Source organism: Scyliorhinus canicula, chromosome 15 (genome assembly GCF_902713615.1).
Source record: "Scyliorhinus canicula chromosome 15, sScyCan1.1, whole genome shotgun sequence".
NCBI lineage: Eukaryota > Metazoa > Chordata > Chondrichthyes > Carcharhiniformes > Scyliorhinidae > Scyliorhinus > Scyliorhinus canicula.
In genome coordinates this window covers 128,053,199-128,070,433 of record NC_052160.1, presented here as the reverse complement: position 1 = coordinate 128,070,433, position 17,235 = coordinate 128,053,199, and the positions used below count along the sequence as shown (strand labels likewise).

Genomic DNA, 17,235 nt, shown 5'->3' with positions numbered 1-17,235 from the left:
CAGCAGTGTAGGGGTTTTGGGGGACAGCAGTGTAGGGGTTTTGGGGGACAGCAGTGTAGGGAGTTTGGGGTATAGCAGTGCAGGGGGTTTGTGGTACAGCAGTGTAGGGGTTTTGGGGTACAGCAGTGTAGGGGTTTTGGGGGACAGCAGTGTAGGGGTTTGGGGTACAGCAGTGTAGGGGGTTTGGGGTACAGCAGTGTAGGGGGTTTGTGGTACAGCAGTGTAGGGGGTTTTGGGGTACAGCAGTGTAGGGGGTTTGGGGTACAGCAGTGTAGGGGGTTTGTGGTACAGCAGTGTTGGGTTTTGGAGGACAGCAGTGTAGGAGTTTTGGGGTACAGCGATGTAGGGGTTTTGGGGTACAGCAGTGTAGGGGGTTTGCGGCACAGCAGTGTAGGGGTTTTGGGGTACAGCAGTTTGGGGGACAGCAGTGTAGGGGTTTTGGGGTACAGCAGTGTAGGGGTTTTGGGGTACAGCAGTTTAGGGGTCTTGGGGGAAAGCAGTGTAGGGGTTTTGGGGTGCAGCAGTGTTGGGGTTTTGGGGTACAGCAGTGTAGGGGGTTAGGGGTACAGTAGTGTAGGGGGTTTGGGGTACAGCCGTGTAGGGGTTTTGGGGTACAGCTGTGTAGGGGTTTTGGGGGAAAGCAGTGTATGGGGTTTGGGGTACAGCAGTGTAGGGATTTTGGGGACAGCAGTGTAGGGGGTTTGGGGGACAGCAGTGTAGGGGTTCTGGGGTACAGCATTGTAGGGGTTTTGGTGTACAGCAGTGTAGGGGGGTTGGGGTACAGCAGTGTAGGGGTTTTGGGGTACAGCATTGTAGGGGTTTTGGGGTACAGCATTGTAGGGGTTTTGGGGTACAGCAGTGTAGGGGGTTAGGGGTACAGCAGTGTAGGGGTTTTGGGGTACAGCAGTGTAGGGGTTTTGGGGTACAGCAGTGTAGCGGGTTTGGGGTACACCGGTGTAGGGCTTTTTGGGGACAGCAGTGTAGGGGTTTTGGGGTATAGCAGTGTAGGGGTTTTGGGGTACAGCAGTGTAGGAGTTTTGGGGGACAGCAGTGTAGGGGTTTTGGGGTACAGAAGTGTAGGGGTTTTGGGGTACAGCTGTGTAGGGGTTTTGGGGTACAGCAGTGTAGGGGTTTTGGGGTACAGCTGTGTAGGGGGTTTGGGGTACAGCAGTGTAGGGGTTCTGGGGTACAGTGGTGTAGTGAATCTTAGACAGCAGTTGAAATTGCTGAACATACAGACCTCAACAGGAGAGAAACTTCATTTTATTTCCGTTAAATTATAAAAGTCCCGCTTTTGAGTACAGGGCTGTTTCTCCAGCAGAACTTTTTGTTTGTATGCCATCTGTTTAACCACATCCGGAGTGTGTGTTTTCCTACCAATCGTTGTAGACTCACACAGTGCAGAAACCACAGCTCTCTGCGCTGTTCTGCAGCAGCTCACTCAAGGAGGAAGTTGACAAATAGAAGGCACTACAAAAATAAGCATATTGGCATCCTGCGAGTGCTGTTTGTTCTCGGAGGAGCTGAGAGAAAGCATATTATTTACAACTCCCTCCCCCCACCCCGTTCAGACTGCTGTATATATGCGACCTTGTCATGGACAAAAACCCAATGTCAGCACTTTCCCATCCTCTCCAAGTATTCTACAGAGTCTCCTGTTAATAAATTCAATTATTTCCTCGCACTTGTCTGTTGGAACCTTGCAGACCCCACGAATGGACTAATGGGATTGTTGGCCTCAAAGCAATGAAGCGTAATGGGAGATTTAACAGGGATGTAGAGAGCCTAATTCCTGCTGGTAGCAGAGCGGGTACTCAGAGGAGGCAGAGTTAAGATTGGGATTTCCCATTGGTCCCACCCCACGCCAGAGGATTTCCCATCGATCCCATCCCACCCGCTGATGTGAACAGAAGGATAATTCCGGCCAAAGAGTTTGCGTTGTAAGATTATTTTATTCGACGAAGGCTGTTAACATCACCACATCTAAGAAGCATATGGACGGGAACTTGAAACGCAATAGCATACAAGGCTATGGACCGGCTGGAAAATGGGATGAGGATAGTTAGCTGCTTGATGGCCGGTGCAGACATAATAGGCGGAAGGGCCTCAAACTGTGCTGTAAAACTCCCCATGACATATTTCTAGCTGTGATCCTATCTAATGACAAATTCAAACTGGGGAAAGCAACTGGCCATCCTAAACAGCATGACGAGGATTAGACATAAAACCAAAGCAAAAAATAAATAAGTAAGTCTCTTCAGCCCATCGAGTCTGTACTAGCCCATGAAAGGCCTATCCAATTAGCACTCCTCCCCTGCTCTTTCCCCACAGCCCTGAAGACATCTCCGTTACAAAATACAAGGCACCACTTCAACCAATTTATACTTTTTCTTTTTGCACACAAAGTATTTTAAACCTATTATTTGTTGGAATTTCAGAAACGAAATATTGCGGATGTTGGAGATCCAAAATAAAACCAGCAGGTGCCGGAAATGTTCAGAAGGTCAGGCAGCATCTGTGGAGAGAGAAACATACGCTTCTAGCTGAGGACCTCTCTGAGGTTCCGATGAAGGGGCATTATTGACCTGTGTTTCTCTCCACTGATGCTGCCAGACCGTCTGGGCCTGCATTGCATCAACCCGGAAAGGGTAGAGTAGATTCGCCAGGAGAAGGTTGAACTGGCTGAAAAGGAAATTAAGAAAGAAGAGAGTACTGAAATCCTGAAACATGAAATTAATTGTTTTGCCAATGGTACATCATGGTATGTAAGAAACTCCTCAGCCATTTTCTCCCAGGATTGAACTGCAGAGAGTGGGATTTGAAAAATACAATCACTGAGGGGGGAATCTGAGACCAGGGCACTATTCCGACTAGAAATACATAGGGGCGAAGGGTTTGAGAGTACCTTTGGACAGGGTGTGGTGGCTTAGTGAGAAGAGGGAGTTCAGTGAGGAGAGGTGGGCGGACACCTTTGCTTTCATAACTTTTGCACCTTGTCAGAATTGGTTCCACAGGGGAGGAGGTGAATGCCCGGTTTTGGTGAGTATTGGTGAATGCCCGGTGTTGGTGAGTATCTGATGAATGCCCGGTATTGGTGAGTATTGATGAATGCCCGGTGTTGGTGAGTATCTGATGAATGCCTATGTTGGTGAGTATTGGTAAATGCCCGGTGTTGGTGAGTATTGGTGAATGCCCGGTGTTGGTGAGTATCTGATGAATGCCTGTGTTGGTGAGTATTGCATGAATGCCCGGTGTTGGTGAGTATCTGGTAAATGCCCGGTGTTGGTGAGTATTGGTGAATGCCCGGTGTTGGTGAGTATCTGGTGAATGCCGGTGTTGGTGAGTTTCTGGTGAATGCTGGTGTTGGTGAGTATCTGGTGAATGTCAGTGTTGGTGAGTATCTGGTGAATGCCCGGTGTTGGTGAGTATCTGGTGAATGCCCAGTATTGGTGAGTATTGGTGAATGCCCGGTGTTGGTGAGTATTGGTGAATGCCGGTGTTGGTGAGTATTGGTGAATGCCCAGTATTGGTGAGTATTGGTGAATGCCCGGTGTTGGTGAGTATTGGTGAATGCCCGGTGTTGGTGAGTATCTGGTGAATGCCCAGTATTGGTGAGTACCTGGTGAATGCCGGTGTTGGTGAGTATCTGGTGAATGCCGGTGTTGGTGAGTACCTGGTGAATGCCAGTGTTGGTGAGTATCTGGTGAATGCCCGGTGTTGGTGAGTTTCTGGTGAATGCCGGTGGTGGTGAGTTTCTGGTGAATTCTGGTGTTGGTGAGTATCTGATGAATGCCCGGTGTTGGTGAGTATCTGATGAATGCCTGTGTTGGTGAGTATCTGGTGAATACCCGGTTTTGGTGAGTATTGGTGAATGCCCGGTGTTGGTGAGTATCTGGTGAATGCCGGTGTTGGTGAGTTTCTGGTGAATGCTGGTGTTGGTGAGTTTTTGGTGAATGCTGGTGTTGGTGAGTATCTGGTGAATGTCAGTGTTGGTGAGTATCTGGTGAATGCCCGGTGTTGGTGAGTATCTGGTGAATGCCGGTGTTGGTGAGTTTCTGGTGAATGCCCGGTGTTGGTGAGTGTCTGGTGAATGCTGGTGTTGGTGAGTATCTGGTGAATGCCCAGTATTGGTGAGTATTGGTGAATGCCCGGTGTTGGTGAGTGAATGCCCAGTATTGGTGAGTATTGGTGAATGCCCGGTGTTGGTGAGTATTGGTGAATGCCGGTGTTGGTGAGTATTGGTGAATGCCCAGTATTGGTGAGTATTGGTGAATGCCCGGTGTTGGTGAGTATTGGTGAATACCGGTGTTTGGTGAGTATCTGGTGAATGCCCAGTATTGGTGAGTACCTGGTGAATGCCGGTGTTGGTGAGTATCTGGTGAATGCCGGTGTTGGTGAGTACCTGGTGAATGCCAGTGTTGGTGAGTATCTGGTGAATGCCTGGTGTTGGTGAGTTCCTGGTGAATGCCGGTGGTGGTGAGTTTCTGGTGAATTCTGGTGTTGGTGAGTATCTGATGAATGCCCGGTGTTGGTGAGTATCTGATGAATGCCTGTGTTGGTGAGTATCTGGTGAATATCCGGTTTTGGTGAGTATTGGTGAATGCCCGGTGTTGGTGAGTATCTGGTGAATGCCGGTGTTGGTGAGTTTCTGGTGAATGCTGGTGTTGGTGAGTTTTTGGTGAATGCTGGTGTTGGTGAGTATCTGGTGAATGTCAGTGTTGGTGAGTATCTGGTGAATGCCCGGTGTTGGTGAGTATCTGGTGAATGCCGGTGTTGGTGAGTTTCTGGTGAATGCCCGGTGTTGGTGAGTGTCTGGTGAATGCTGGTGTTGGTGAGTATCTGGTGAATGCCCAGTATTGGTGAGTATTGGTGAATGCCCGGTGTTGGTGAGTATCTGGTGAATGCCCAGTATTGGTGAGTATTGGTGAATGCACGGTGTTGGTGAGAATTGGTGAATGCCTGTGTTGGTGAGTATCTAGTGAATGCCCAGTATTGGTGAGTATTGGTGATTGCCCGGTGTTGGTGAGTATTGGTGAATGCCCAGTATTGGTGAGTATTGGTGAATGCCCGGTGTTGGTGAGTATTGGTTAGTGCCGGTGTTGGTGAGTATCTGGTGAATGCCCAGTATTGGTGAGTATTGGTGAATGCCCGGTGTTGGTGAGTATTGGTGAATGCCTATGTTGGTGAGTATTGGTGAATGCCCGGTGTTGGTGAGTTTCTGGTGAATGCCCGGTGTTGGTGAGTTTCTGGTGAATGCCGGTGTCGGTGAGTTTCTGCTGAATGCCTGTGTTGGTGAGTATTGGTGAATGCCCGGTGTTGGTGAGTTTCTGCTGAATGCCCGGTGTTGGTGAGTTTCTGGTGAATGCCCGGTTTTGGTGAGTTTCTGGGAATGCCGGTGTTGGTGAGTACCTGGTGAATGCCCGGTATTGGTGAGTATCTGATGAATGCCCGGTGTTGGTGAGTTTCTGGTGAATGCCCGGTGTTGGTGAGTTTCTGGTGTATGCCGGTGGTGGTGAGTTTCTGGTGAATTCTGGTGTTGGTGAGTATCTGATGAATGCCCGGTGTTGGTGAGTATCCGGTGAATGCCCGGTTTTGGTGAGTATTGGTGAATGCCCGGTGTTGGTGAGTATCTGGTGAATGCCCGGTGTTGGTGAGTATCTGGTGAATGCCCGGTGTTGGTGAGTATCTGATGAATGCCCAGTGTTGGTGAGTATCTGGTGAATGCCCGGTATTGGTGAGTATTGGTGAATGCCCGGTGTTGGTGAGTATCTGATGAATGCCTGTGTTGGTGAGTATTGGTGAATGCCCGGTGTTGGTGAGTTTCTGGTGAATGCCCGGTGTTGGTGAGTTTCTGGTGTATGCCGGTGGTGGTGAGTTTCTGGTGAATTCTGTTGTTGGTGAGTATCTGATGAATGCCCGGTGTTGGTGAGTATCCGGTGAATGCCCGGTTTTGGTGAGTATTGGTGAATGCCCGGTGTTGGTGAGTTTCTGGTGAATGCCGGTGTCGGTGAGTTTCTGCTGAATGCCTGTGTTGGTGAGTATTGGTGAATGCCCGGTGTTGGTGAGTATCTGATGAATGCCTGTTTGCCCGGTGTTGGTGAGTTTCTGGTGAATGCCCGGTTTTGGTGAGTTTCTGGGAATGCCGGTGTTGGTGAGTAACTGGTGAATGCCCGGTATTGGTGAGTATCTGATGAATGCCCGGTGTTGGTGAGTACCTGGTGAATGCCCGGTGTTGGTGAGTTTCTGGGTTATGCCGGTGGTGGTGAGTTTCTGGTGAATTCTGGTGTTGGTGAGTAATCTGATGAATGCCCGGTGTTGGTGAGTATCGGTGAATGCCCGGTTTTGGTGAGTATTGGTGAAATGGCCCCGTGTTGGTGAGTATCTGGTGAATGGCCCGGTGTTGGTGAGTATCTGGTGAATGCCCGGTGTAGTGAGTATCTGATGAATGCCCAGTGTTGGTGAGTATCTGGTGAATGCCGGTATTGGTGAGTATTGGTGAATGCCCGGTGTTGGTGAGTATCTGATGAATGCCTGTGTTGGTGAGTATTGGTGAATGCCCGGTGTTGGTGAGTATTGGTGAATGCCCGGTGTTGGTGAGTATCTGGTGAATGCCGGGGTTCGTGAGTTTCTGGTGAATGCTGGTGTTGGTGAGTTTCTGGTGAATGCCCGGTGTTGGTGAGTTTCTGGTGAATGCCCGGTGTTGGTGGGTTTCTGGTGAATGCCGGTGTTGGTGAGTTTCTGGTGAATGCCGGGTGTTGGTGAGTATCTGATGAATGCCTGGTGTTGGTGAGTTTCTGGTGAATGCCTGGTGTTGGTGAGTATCTGGTGAATGCCCGGTTTTGGTGAGTATTGGTGAATGCCTGGTGTTGGTGAGTATCTGATGAATGCCTGTGTTGGTGAATGCCGGTGTTGGTGAGTTTCTGGTGAATACTGGTGTTGGTGAGTATCTGGTGAATGCCCGGTGTTGGTGAGTATTGGTGAATGCCCGGTGTTGGTGAATATCTGATGAATGCCTGTGTTGGTGAGTATTGGTGAATGCCGGTGTTGGTGAGTTTCTGGTGAATGCCTGTGTTGGTGAGTATCTGGTGAATGTCAGTATTGGTGAGTTTCTGGTGAATGCCCGGTGTTGGATGAGTATCTGGTGAATGCTGGTATTGGTGAGTATTGGTGAATGCCCGGTTTTGGTGAGTATTGGCGAATGCCGGTGTTGGTGAGTTTCTGGTGAATGCCTGTGTTGGTGAGTATCTGGTGAATACTGGTATTGGTGAGTTTCTGGTGAATGCTCGGTGTTGGTGAGTATCTGGTGAATGCTGGTATTGGTGAGTATTGGTGAATGCTCGGTGTTGGTGAGTATATGATGAATGCCCGGTATTGGTGAGTATTGGTGAATGCTTGGTAAGTGGCCAAGGTCTGTTTTCCAAATGTTCAGTTTGTGAAAAGATCAATTAACGTCTCGGAGAGAATAAATTATTGAACAATATAATTAAGTAATTAGTTAATGATGATAGGACAGGTAATGTGTCAAACCTGCAGCATGTGGGAGCACAAAGATTATGGTGTTATCCAGGGCAAGCATATCTGCTGTAAGTGTCTGCAGCTTGACGAGCTTCGATTCGGAGTCATTGAGCTGCAGGCTGAGCTGCAGACACTGCTACACATCGAGGAGGGAGAGAATTACCTGGACGCTTTGTTTCAGGAGGCAGTCACACCCCTTAGGATAGAATCTTCTGGTTTGGAAAGTCATCAGGGACAGGAGGGTGTAACTGTAGCTGAGGCAGGTAAGGAAACCCAGAGGTCTTAATGGGCTGCAAGCGGTTGGGTGCGTTGCATTTGGCTTGTGCCTGACACAGTATTGGTCCTCTCCCGCTATGCACCCTGCGCAACAGGATTGGCGCTGGGCGCAAAGTGGTGGGGAAATCGTGCTGAATGTAACAATCTTATTCAAAAAGGGAGGGAGACAATAAACAGGTATCTACAGGCCATTTTGCTTAACTTTTGTCATTGGGTAAATGTTAGAGTGCATTATAAATGATGTAATAACAGAGCATTTAGAAATACATAATATAATCAAGAAGAGTCAGAATGGCTTCATGGAGGGGAAATCATGCCTGACAAATGTATTAGAATTTTTTGAGGTGGTAACGAGCAGGATAGATAAAGGGGAACCAGTTGATGTAATGTACTTGGATTTCCAAAAAGGTACTGCAACACAACAGCAACATGCACTTATATAGCTCCTTTAACATAGTAAGCCCTGACTCTTCAAAACACTTCACAAGCATGATGACCAGACACAGAGCCACATGAGGAGACATTGGGGAAGGTGATCAGAAGCTTGATCAAGCGGTAATTTTCAAGGAATGTCTTAAAGGAAAGTGCAAGATAAAGAGGTGAAAAGGTTTAGAGGAGGGATTCCAGAGTTCAGGGAGACTTTAGGGTTTAGAGTTTCACGTGAGTTTAGTCTTTAGAATTTAGAGTTTAAAAAAGGTTTAGGATTTAGAGTTTAGAGTTTAGGATTAGGCACTGGTTGTGTTATTTACTTATGTTTGCTTGGTATTTAGTGCACATTAACACAGTTGCAAACTAGGACGTAATACTGAAATAAAGGCAAAATAATGCGGATTTGGAAATCTGAATTAAAAGATTACTCGGAAGAAAATGGACTCAAAACGTTAACTCTGTTTCTCTCTCCATAGATAATGAGTTTTTGCAGCATTTTCTGTTATTATTATAACAAGTAACACAACTGCCTGAAGTAGGCAGAGCTCTTAAAGACTGTGAATGGCAACTTTGAAATTGAAGCTGATGCAAATGGGTAATGGTCATCGCTTTTTGACCAATTTAGTGCCTTGCCTGTATTATATGTTGGTGTGATACGTGATGGGGACTGTACTGATTATGGGCGTTAGAATTGGGGTTCTGTTCATTTAAACAGTGTCAGTAATGAATGGGTGGGCTCTAACAGAACTTGTCAAATCATGAATGGTTCTGAGACTGGATATAGGTCAAGGGGGGGTGGCACGGTTGCACAGTTAGTACTGCTGCCTCACAGCACCAGGGACCCAGGTTCAATTCCACCCTTGGGTGAATGTCTGTGTGCAGTCTGCACGTTCTCCCCGTGTCCGCGTGGGTTCGCTCCGGGTGCTCTGGTTTCCTCCCACAGTCCAAAGATGTGCAGGTTAGGTTGATTGGCCATGATAAATTGCCCTTTAGTGACCAGAGGTGAAGATTAGGTGGGGTTAGGGGGATAGGGTGGGGAGTCGGCCTAGGTAGAGTGCTCTTTCTGTGGGTCGGTGCAGACTCGATGAGCTGAATAGCCTCCTTCTGCACTGTAGGGATTTTATGGATAAGCAATGATAGCAAAGTGCAGGTTGCTGAAGAGACTCACGTGGAAATTTCAGCAACAATGCACAAAACTAAGGCAGAGAATAGCTCACCTCCTCATCACAGAAGGATGTGTTGGTATTTAGGAATTCTAGTTGCTTCTCAAAGAGATGACTGATTGCACTGTAAACCAGCCCGTACTGTTCCTGCAACAGAGAGAAAAAAACAGATTGTCACTAACTGTGCGTTTTTGGTCAAGTTATAATCTAAACAGTAAGAAAAGGCCATTAAGTCATTGATTGATATTGATACTAAACCACATGCACATGCACCCACATCTGACATACACGCCCTGACACACATGCACACCCTGACAAACATGCACACACACACCCACCCTGACACACACGCACCCACCTGTGCAGCAGCCAACAATGTAAGATTAGGCAGTGATGATCCATGGAAAATAAACACTAAAATCTTCTCACTTGTTCTGGACTGTCCCACCAGAGAAAATAGTTTCTCTCAGCCCTTAAGGACTTATCATAGTCCTTTAACATTTTAACTTACTCGATAAGATCACCTGCAACGTTCGAAGCTTAAGCGAAAACAAACCAATTTTAAGTAAACTGTCCTCTTAATTTAACCCTTTAAGTCTCTGCCCCTCGAAATCAGCTGCCAAGGTGACAGAGCTCCAGAATTCCCCCCCCCCCCCCACTTCCTCCTTAAAAACACGCTTCAAAACACTCAGTGGCCAAGCTTTTGAACTCCTGTTCTGATTTCTCCTTGTGAAATGAAAATGAAAATCGCTTATTGTCACGAGTAGGCTTCAATGAAGTTACTGTGAAAAGCCCCTAGTCGCCACATTCCGGCGCCTGTCCGGGGAGGCTGGTACGGGAGTCAAACCGTGCTGCTGGCCTGCTTGGTCTGCTTTAAAAGCCAGCGGTTTAGCTCAGTGAGCTAAACCACTGTGGCTTGATGTCAAATATTGTTTGATAATCACTCCTGTCAAACACCTCGTGATGTGTTACTAAGCTCAAGGTGCTTTATTCATCCAGTTTATGTAGTTAAAGGCTACAACCGCAGTTGTGAGGCGGTGCGACCTCAACTCATTCCTATTACCGCAGAGAATGTTTTGTGCATTGGTGCTGAAATTTCCCCTAGATTCTCTTCAGCAACCTGCACTTTGCTATCATCGCTTATCCATAAAATCCCTACAGTGCAGAAGGAGGCCATTCGGCCCATCGAGTCTGCACCGACCCACTGAAAAAGCACCCTACCTAAGCCGACTCCCCACCCTATCCCCCTAACCCCACCTAACCTTTTTGGACACAAAGGGGCAATTTATCATGGCCAATCCACCTAACCTGCACATCTTTGGACTGTGAGAGGAAACTGGAGCGAACCCACGCGGACACGGGGAGAAAGTGCAGACTGCACACAGACATTCACCCAAGGGTGGAATTGAACCTGGGTCCCTGGGTCTGCAGGAAATAACGCAGTTTAATTCTATTTGAGTTAAAATAGGAAGTTGCTGGGCCAGGCTCAACACCTCTTAGAACCTTACTGTGCGAGTCACAAAACCGCACCGTGCTCTTGTTCACAGAGGAGCTAATCCAGTTACTAATTTTAGAAAAGTGCTAATTAAATAAGCATTTTCAACATCATGATTGATCATGCAAATAAATGAATATCCTTAATCCCACACACCGCGGTGAATTCACCAATCTCAGTCTTGCAGATGCAATCTGGAGAGATGCACACGGTGCTGACAAAATTCGTCAAAACTTATAAACTGCAACAAATTGCATTTATTTAGCACATTTAACAGAGCAAAACCTCCCCAAGGAGCTTCACAGTAGGTTAATCAGAATAAATTTCACACCAAGCCACATGGGGAGATAGGACAGTTAGTCAAAAGCTTGGACAAAGAGATAGATTAAAGGTGTGTGTGTGTGTGTTGTGGGGGGGGGGGGGGGGGGAGGGTGGGGGGGGGGGGAAGGACCAGGTTTATGTAGGGAATCCAGGTTTGGGGCCCAGGCTGTCCATTGGTAGAGCACTGGAAATCGGACAGGAACTAAGGAATTGGGACTGAGCGCAGTACATGTTGCAACTTGCATTCCCAGTGGGCGAAGCTCCTCACTGGACACCTGGATTATTAAACTTCCTCATTCAATTGTCCAAGTTTAATATCTTCATGGGCACTGTGGAGTCTTGGAGGCCTCAACATTAGCTTTCATCCCCTGCCCCCATTAATTCCAGTTGCTGATAATAACAGATATTTGGGTTTGATTAGGATCAACAATGAGCCTTCCAGAAACGGTCCTTTCCCCAAACCTCGAGAATCAACAACAGGTCAAAGCAGCAAGTGGAAAATGTCAACCCAATATAGGAGTGAGTTAGGGATGGGCAATAATGCTGGCCACATGCTAGCCAGCAATACCCACATCCCGTGAATGAACAAAGACAAATAAAAGCTACCTGGACTTCAAGGGCTGGACTGCCCCATGTTTTGAACCTCAAACTGCACAGTACATGACTAAATCGGATGAGGGGTGAAAGAGGGGCTGAATGGCCTACTCCCATTTCATAAGAACATGAAGAGCTGGAGTAGGACATAAAGCCCCTAGAGCCTGTTCCCCTATTCAATACTATCTTGGCTGATTTCTTATCTCAACCCTACTTTGCCGACCTATTCTCATATCCCTTGATTCTCTAGACCCGGATTCTAGGCTCAAGTTTTTCTGCATCGGGTTACACTGCAGGAACAAATTGGATCTTCGATTAAGGAGTTTTATAGACTTTTGCCAATAAAGTTATTCAGGCATTTGGGGAAAAAGTGGGTAAATGGAGATGACAGACAGATTAACCATCAGTTACTTGAATAGTGGCAGACTTGAGGGGCTGACTGGCCTTCTCCTATTCCAAAGCCAAAACTCCTGGGAGGTGAAACATGTTCCTTTTCATGCAGGGGGAGGAATGGGCCTCTTTCACTGTCGAGATTCTATGACACAAATCCTCACTTCACAGAATGTCCAGTTCATCTGTCAAAAATCTAAAAGTGAAAGAGGTGCTTGAAATGTTTTGGACGCCACTGAAGAAAAATGTATGATTTGTGGAATGGAAGTTTAAATGGATAAGTCCCTATGAAATGTCTGAAATTAATGTTAGTTGGCAAATGTTGCCCGAGGCTTATCTCATTTCAAAAAAATCCTACCTGTGAGTCTCTGACATTACTGAGGGTGGTTTCACTTCAATGCTATTAAAAAAGCAGACCACTGGGACTTTAACCTGTCACATCTCATTTGCATCAGGTCACAGCCTAATTCAAGTAAACTTTCTTCTGCCTAGTTGAAACCATCAAGTCAAAAGTTCAAGCCCAAAATTTATTTTTTCAATTTTTCTCTTGTTATTTGTTTATGCTTGTTAATTTTGAATACACGGTGCACGCCTTTTAGTTCTGTGCTAACAGTCTACTATTAACAGGATGGCATGGTAGCAAGCGATTAGCAGTGGGCTGGTTTAACTCACTGGGCTAAATCGCTGGCTTTTAAAGCAGACCAAGCAGGCCAGCAGCACAGTTCGATTCCCGTACCAGCCTCCCTGGACAGGTGCCGGAATGTGGCGACTAGGGGCTTTTCACAGTAACTTCATTGAAGCCTACTCGTGACAATAAGTGATTTTCATTTCATTTCATTTTCAGTGCTGCCTCACGGTGCCAGGACCCGGGTTATGTTCCGGCCTTGGTTGACTGTGTGGCATTTTCACTTTCTCCCTGTGTCTGCGTGGGTTTCTTCCGGGTGCTCCGGTTTCCTCCCAAAGTGCAGGTTAGGTGGATTGGCCATGATAAAATTGTCCCTCAATGGCCCTCAATGATGTATAGGAGGTAGGGTTATGGGGATAGGGTGTGGGAGAGGGCCTGGGGGGTGCTCTTTCAGAGAGTCAGTGCAGACTTGATAGGCCAAATGGCCTCCGTCTGCACTGTAGAGACTCTATGATACTCAGTGTTTACTGCAAGCAGCAGGCAATGACCTCCCCTTTCCAATCTTCAGTTTCTTTGCACTTTGCTCCAAAGCTAGATGTTCTGTGTACCTAACTTTACACTGCCAATTTAATATTGGCACAAAGGTCAAAAATACTTTGCAGCAATGTTCTCTGTAAAAGTTTGTTGTTTTCCGTGGCTATTTTTTACATATGCGGTCCCTTCAAAAAATATGTTGTGGCCACAGTTGTGCATTTGACAAAAAAAAGGCATGTGTTGTATCTTCCACTCTACCGCATAGCCATGCATGTGCACAGCTTACTGGAATCATTGCTTTGCGCCAAATCTGTAGCAGTTCTTCTTTTTTTTATTCGCTTATGGGACGTGGACATCGCAGGCTGCGTCAGCATTTGTTGCCCTTGAGTGGGCAGTTAAGAGTCAACCACATTTTATTAAATTAATGCTTGTGGGAGCTTGCTGTGTGCAAATTGGCTTTTGTGTTTCCTTCCAATGCAAGAGTGAGTGCATTTCTTTTCAGAAGAAGTACCTCATTGATGGTATTGGGACATCCTGAGATCATGATATATAATGAAAATCCTTTCCATTTCTTGTTCAATACTATTATTTTAATTTTAATTTGATCATAACTGACTCTGCAGCCCATATGCAATCTGTGTACTTGTTGTTTTGTACGGTATAAGGTCAATTTGCAGTCTTTGCTGATTAGTCACAAATAACGTCTATACCATTGGATAAACACAAGGATAGTTAACAAGAATTTTAGCTCCATTTGCCTTAAATATCGTGGGCTTCTGTTCAAAGTAGAGAGGCAGGATGAGAAACTTCAGTAATGAGGATAGGTTGGAGAGGTTGGGATGTCCTCTTTGGAGAGAAGAAGTCTAAGAGGAGATTTGGTAGAGATGTTCAAATTCATGGAGGGGCTGAATAGAGTGGATAGGGAAAAACTGTTCCCACTCATATAAGGATTGAAAGGTCACAGATTTAAAGTGATTTGCAAAAGAAGCAAATGTGACGTGAGGTAAAAAACCTTTTCATACAACAAGTGGTTGGGTCAGGAATGCACTGCCTGGAATGTGCTGGAGGCAGTTTCAATCAAGGCATTCAAGCGGGCATTAGATTATTGCTTGAATAGAAACAAATGCAGGGGTGTGGGAACAAAGCAAGGAAATGGCACTAAGCCATGCTGCTCATTTGAATAGCCAGTGCAAACATGATGGGCCAAATGGCTTCCTTCTGCACCATAACAATTCTGTGATTCTGTGGTTCAGAGTCCCTCAACAAGCATCACCAAAAACAATAATCCAAAAGCAAAATATTGCAGACGCTGGGCATCCTCAAAACTGAAGCAGTCTGTGCCTTTGTGCAGCAAGACATGGACAACAAAATAGGCTTGGGCGAATGAGCAGCAAGTAACTCCCATATCACATAAATGTCAGACAATGACCATCTCCAATAAGAAAGAATTAACCATTGCCTCTTGACATTCTGTGGCAATTTTATTGCCGAATCCCTACTATCAACATCCTGGGAGTAATTGACCAGAAACTGAACTGGACCATGTAAATACTGTGGCTACCAGAGCAAGTCAGAGGTTAGCAATTCTGTGGGGAATAACTCACCTCCTGACTCCCCAAAGCCTGTCCACCATCTACAAGTCTCAAGTCAGGAGTGTGATGGAGTATTCTCCACTTCCCGTACCAGCCTCCCCGGACAGGCGCCGGAATGTGGCGACTAGGGGCTTTTCACAGTAACTTCATTGAAGCCTACTCGTGACAATAAGCGATTTTCATTTCATTTTCACTTGCTAGATGGGTACAGCAACAACATTCAAAAAGCTGTACATCATACTGCAAAAAGAAGCCCACTTTGTTTGCACCATCTACCACTACCTCAAATATTCACTTCCTCCACCATTGATACACACTGGCAGCCGTGTGTACCATCTACAAGGTGCACTGCAGCAACTCATCAAGGCTCCTTTTCTAGTACCTTCCAAACCTGTGATTCCTACCACCCTGAAGGAAGAGAGCAGCAGTGCACGAGAACACCACCACCTGCAAGATACCCTCAAAGACACACAGCACTGTAGCTTGGAACTATATTGCCGTTCGTTCAATATTGCTGGTTTAAACTCCTGAGACTCCCTCTCGAAAGTATTGTGGATGTTCATACACCACAAGGACTGCAGTGGCTCAAGAGGAGTTCACCAACACTTTCTCAAGGGCAATTAGGGAGGGGCAATAAATGTTGTCCTATCCAGCGACACTTACATTCTGTGGGGAAAACAATTGGAAAGACTCAGCAGGTCTGGTGGCATCTGAGCAAGAGAAACAGATTAACATTCAGGTCATGAACTTTCAGCAGATCATCCTGATAAAAGGTCCTGACTTGAAACATTGGACTGAATTTGACTGGATGCCATGTTACCTGCAACCAAGCCCCACCCTGTCTGAAAGGTCGGCAGGGAGCGTGTCCATGAAAAAGCCTGCAGTCGTTGCCTTGCAGTCACTTTACACTCAAACCAGTATTAATTGACTCAGGAGAATACTTGCACCCCATTTGCAGAGGAAGTCCTGCCCCAGAGAGCTGCCAGCCAATCTGCTTGGACAGAAGCTCTGTCATTCCAGCAGTTCCAGTTGAGCAGTGGTCTGCTGGGAATTCAGCTAGAACCCAAAGAAAAGGTTGTTATGGAAGTCAGGGTGAAGTAAGTCTGTGGTATCATGGCTTGAGAGACATCGGGGGAAAGGGGTGAGTTAGTGGAGGAGTGCCTGCATTGGGCACAGGGGACTCCTCAATGAAGATTATTCCACCTCCTTGCCTGACACCAGCACACCCAGAAAAGTAAAAGTGGCCTGGCTACCTGCTTGACTGGGCCTCCCGCTGCCATATTTAAAATAGCAGTGGAGGGGTGGGGGGAGGGGGGGGGGGTAGTGGTGAAGGCTGGAGAGTGGATGAGACAGTTAACTGGCCATTATTGGCCACTCAAGAGTTTTGATGGGCCCCAAGGGTGAGTGGACTGTCCAACACCTCCCCCCCATCTCCCCTGGTTGGGGGTGGGCGGTAAGGCAGCAGGCAGGACATGCGTAGCCTTATGAACTCCGGTGTCGTCAAACATGCCGTAAAACCTAGTCCATTAGCTCTCCACAAATGCTGTCAGGCTGCAGAGTGCTGCCAGCAAATTCTGTTCGAGAACACCAAAATCAGAGAGTTTGAAGTGTTATCTCATTGTTGTTTGTGAGACCTTCTTGTGCGCAAATGGGATGTCATGTTCTCTGCCCTGCAAAAGTGGCTACTCTTCGAAAGGGCTTCATTTCTTATCTTATTCCACTTGGAGAGGTTTGACCCACTCAGTGAGCAGTGCAACACCATCCCATCTACTTGCTAATGAAGCCAAAGGGATTACACCAGGAGGTGAGGTTGCCAGTTTCCACACAGCAAGTGAAAAAGCCCCATGAAAATAGAACTATTGACCTTACTAATTTATTTTATCTTCCCATCAAGAACTTCCTTCCCAATTCACAAAACCACCATAATTGAAATCAGAAGCGCGCTGTATTGGGGGAATAGCAGAAGGAAGCATATTTTTCATCGCTCCATCTGTTGAACAATTTTGAAAGCAGACTTTGACAACATAGAATATAGGAACAGGAGCAGACCATTTAGCCCCTTGAGCCTGTGTGCGATTCAATGAGATAATCACTGATCTGTGACTTAACTCCAGATATGTGTCTTTGCCCCATGTTTCTGAATAGCTTTGCATAACAAAAATCGAGCAATCTCAGATTTAAAATTTATAATTGATCTGGCATCAATTGGCATTTGTGAAAGAGAGTTCCTTTGTAAAGATATTTCCTAATTTGACTAAAGGTTTGGGTCTAATTGTTAGACTTGTTATAATCCACAGTCGG

The 17,235-nt window shown here is 46.6% G+C and overlaps 1 protein-coding gene across 3 annotated transcripts in view; it reads right to left on the bottom strand.

The window, feature by feature from the left end:
• LOC119978842 (tyrosine-protein phosphatase non-receptor type 22-like) overlaps positions 1-17,235 on the bottom strand; it is a 108,672-nt gene that overhangs the window by 46,598 nt on the left and 44,839 nt on the right. For all 3 annotated transcript variants that reach the window (XM_038820728.1, XM_038820729.1, XM_038820730.1), the window contains one exon: positions 9,438-9,530. In XM_038820728.1, coding sequence (XP_038676656.1) covers positions 9,438-9,530 — 93 coding nt within the window. The remainder of the gene's footprint in view (positions 1-9,437; positions 9,531-17,235) is intronic.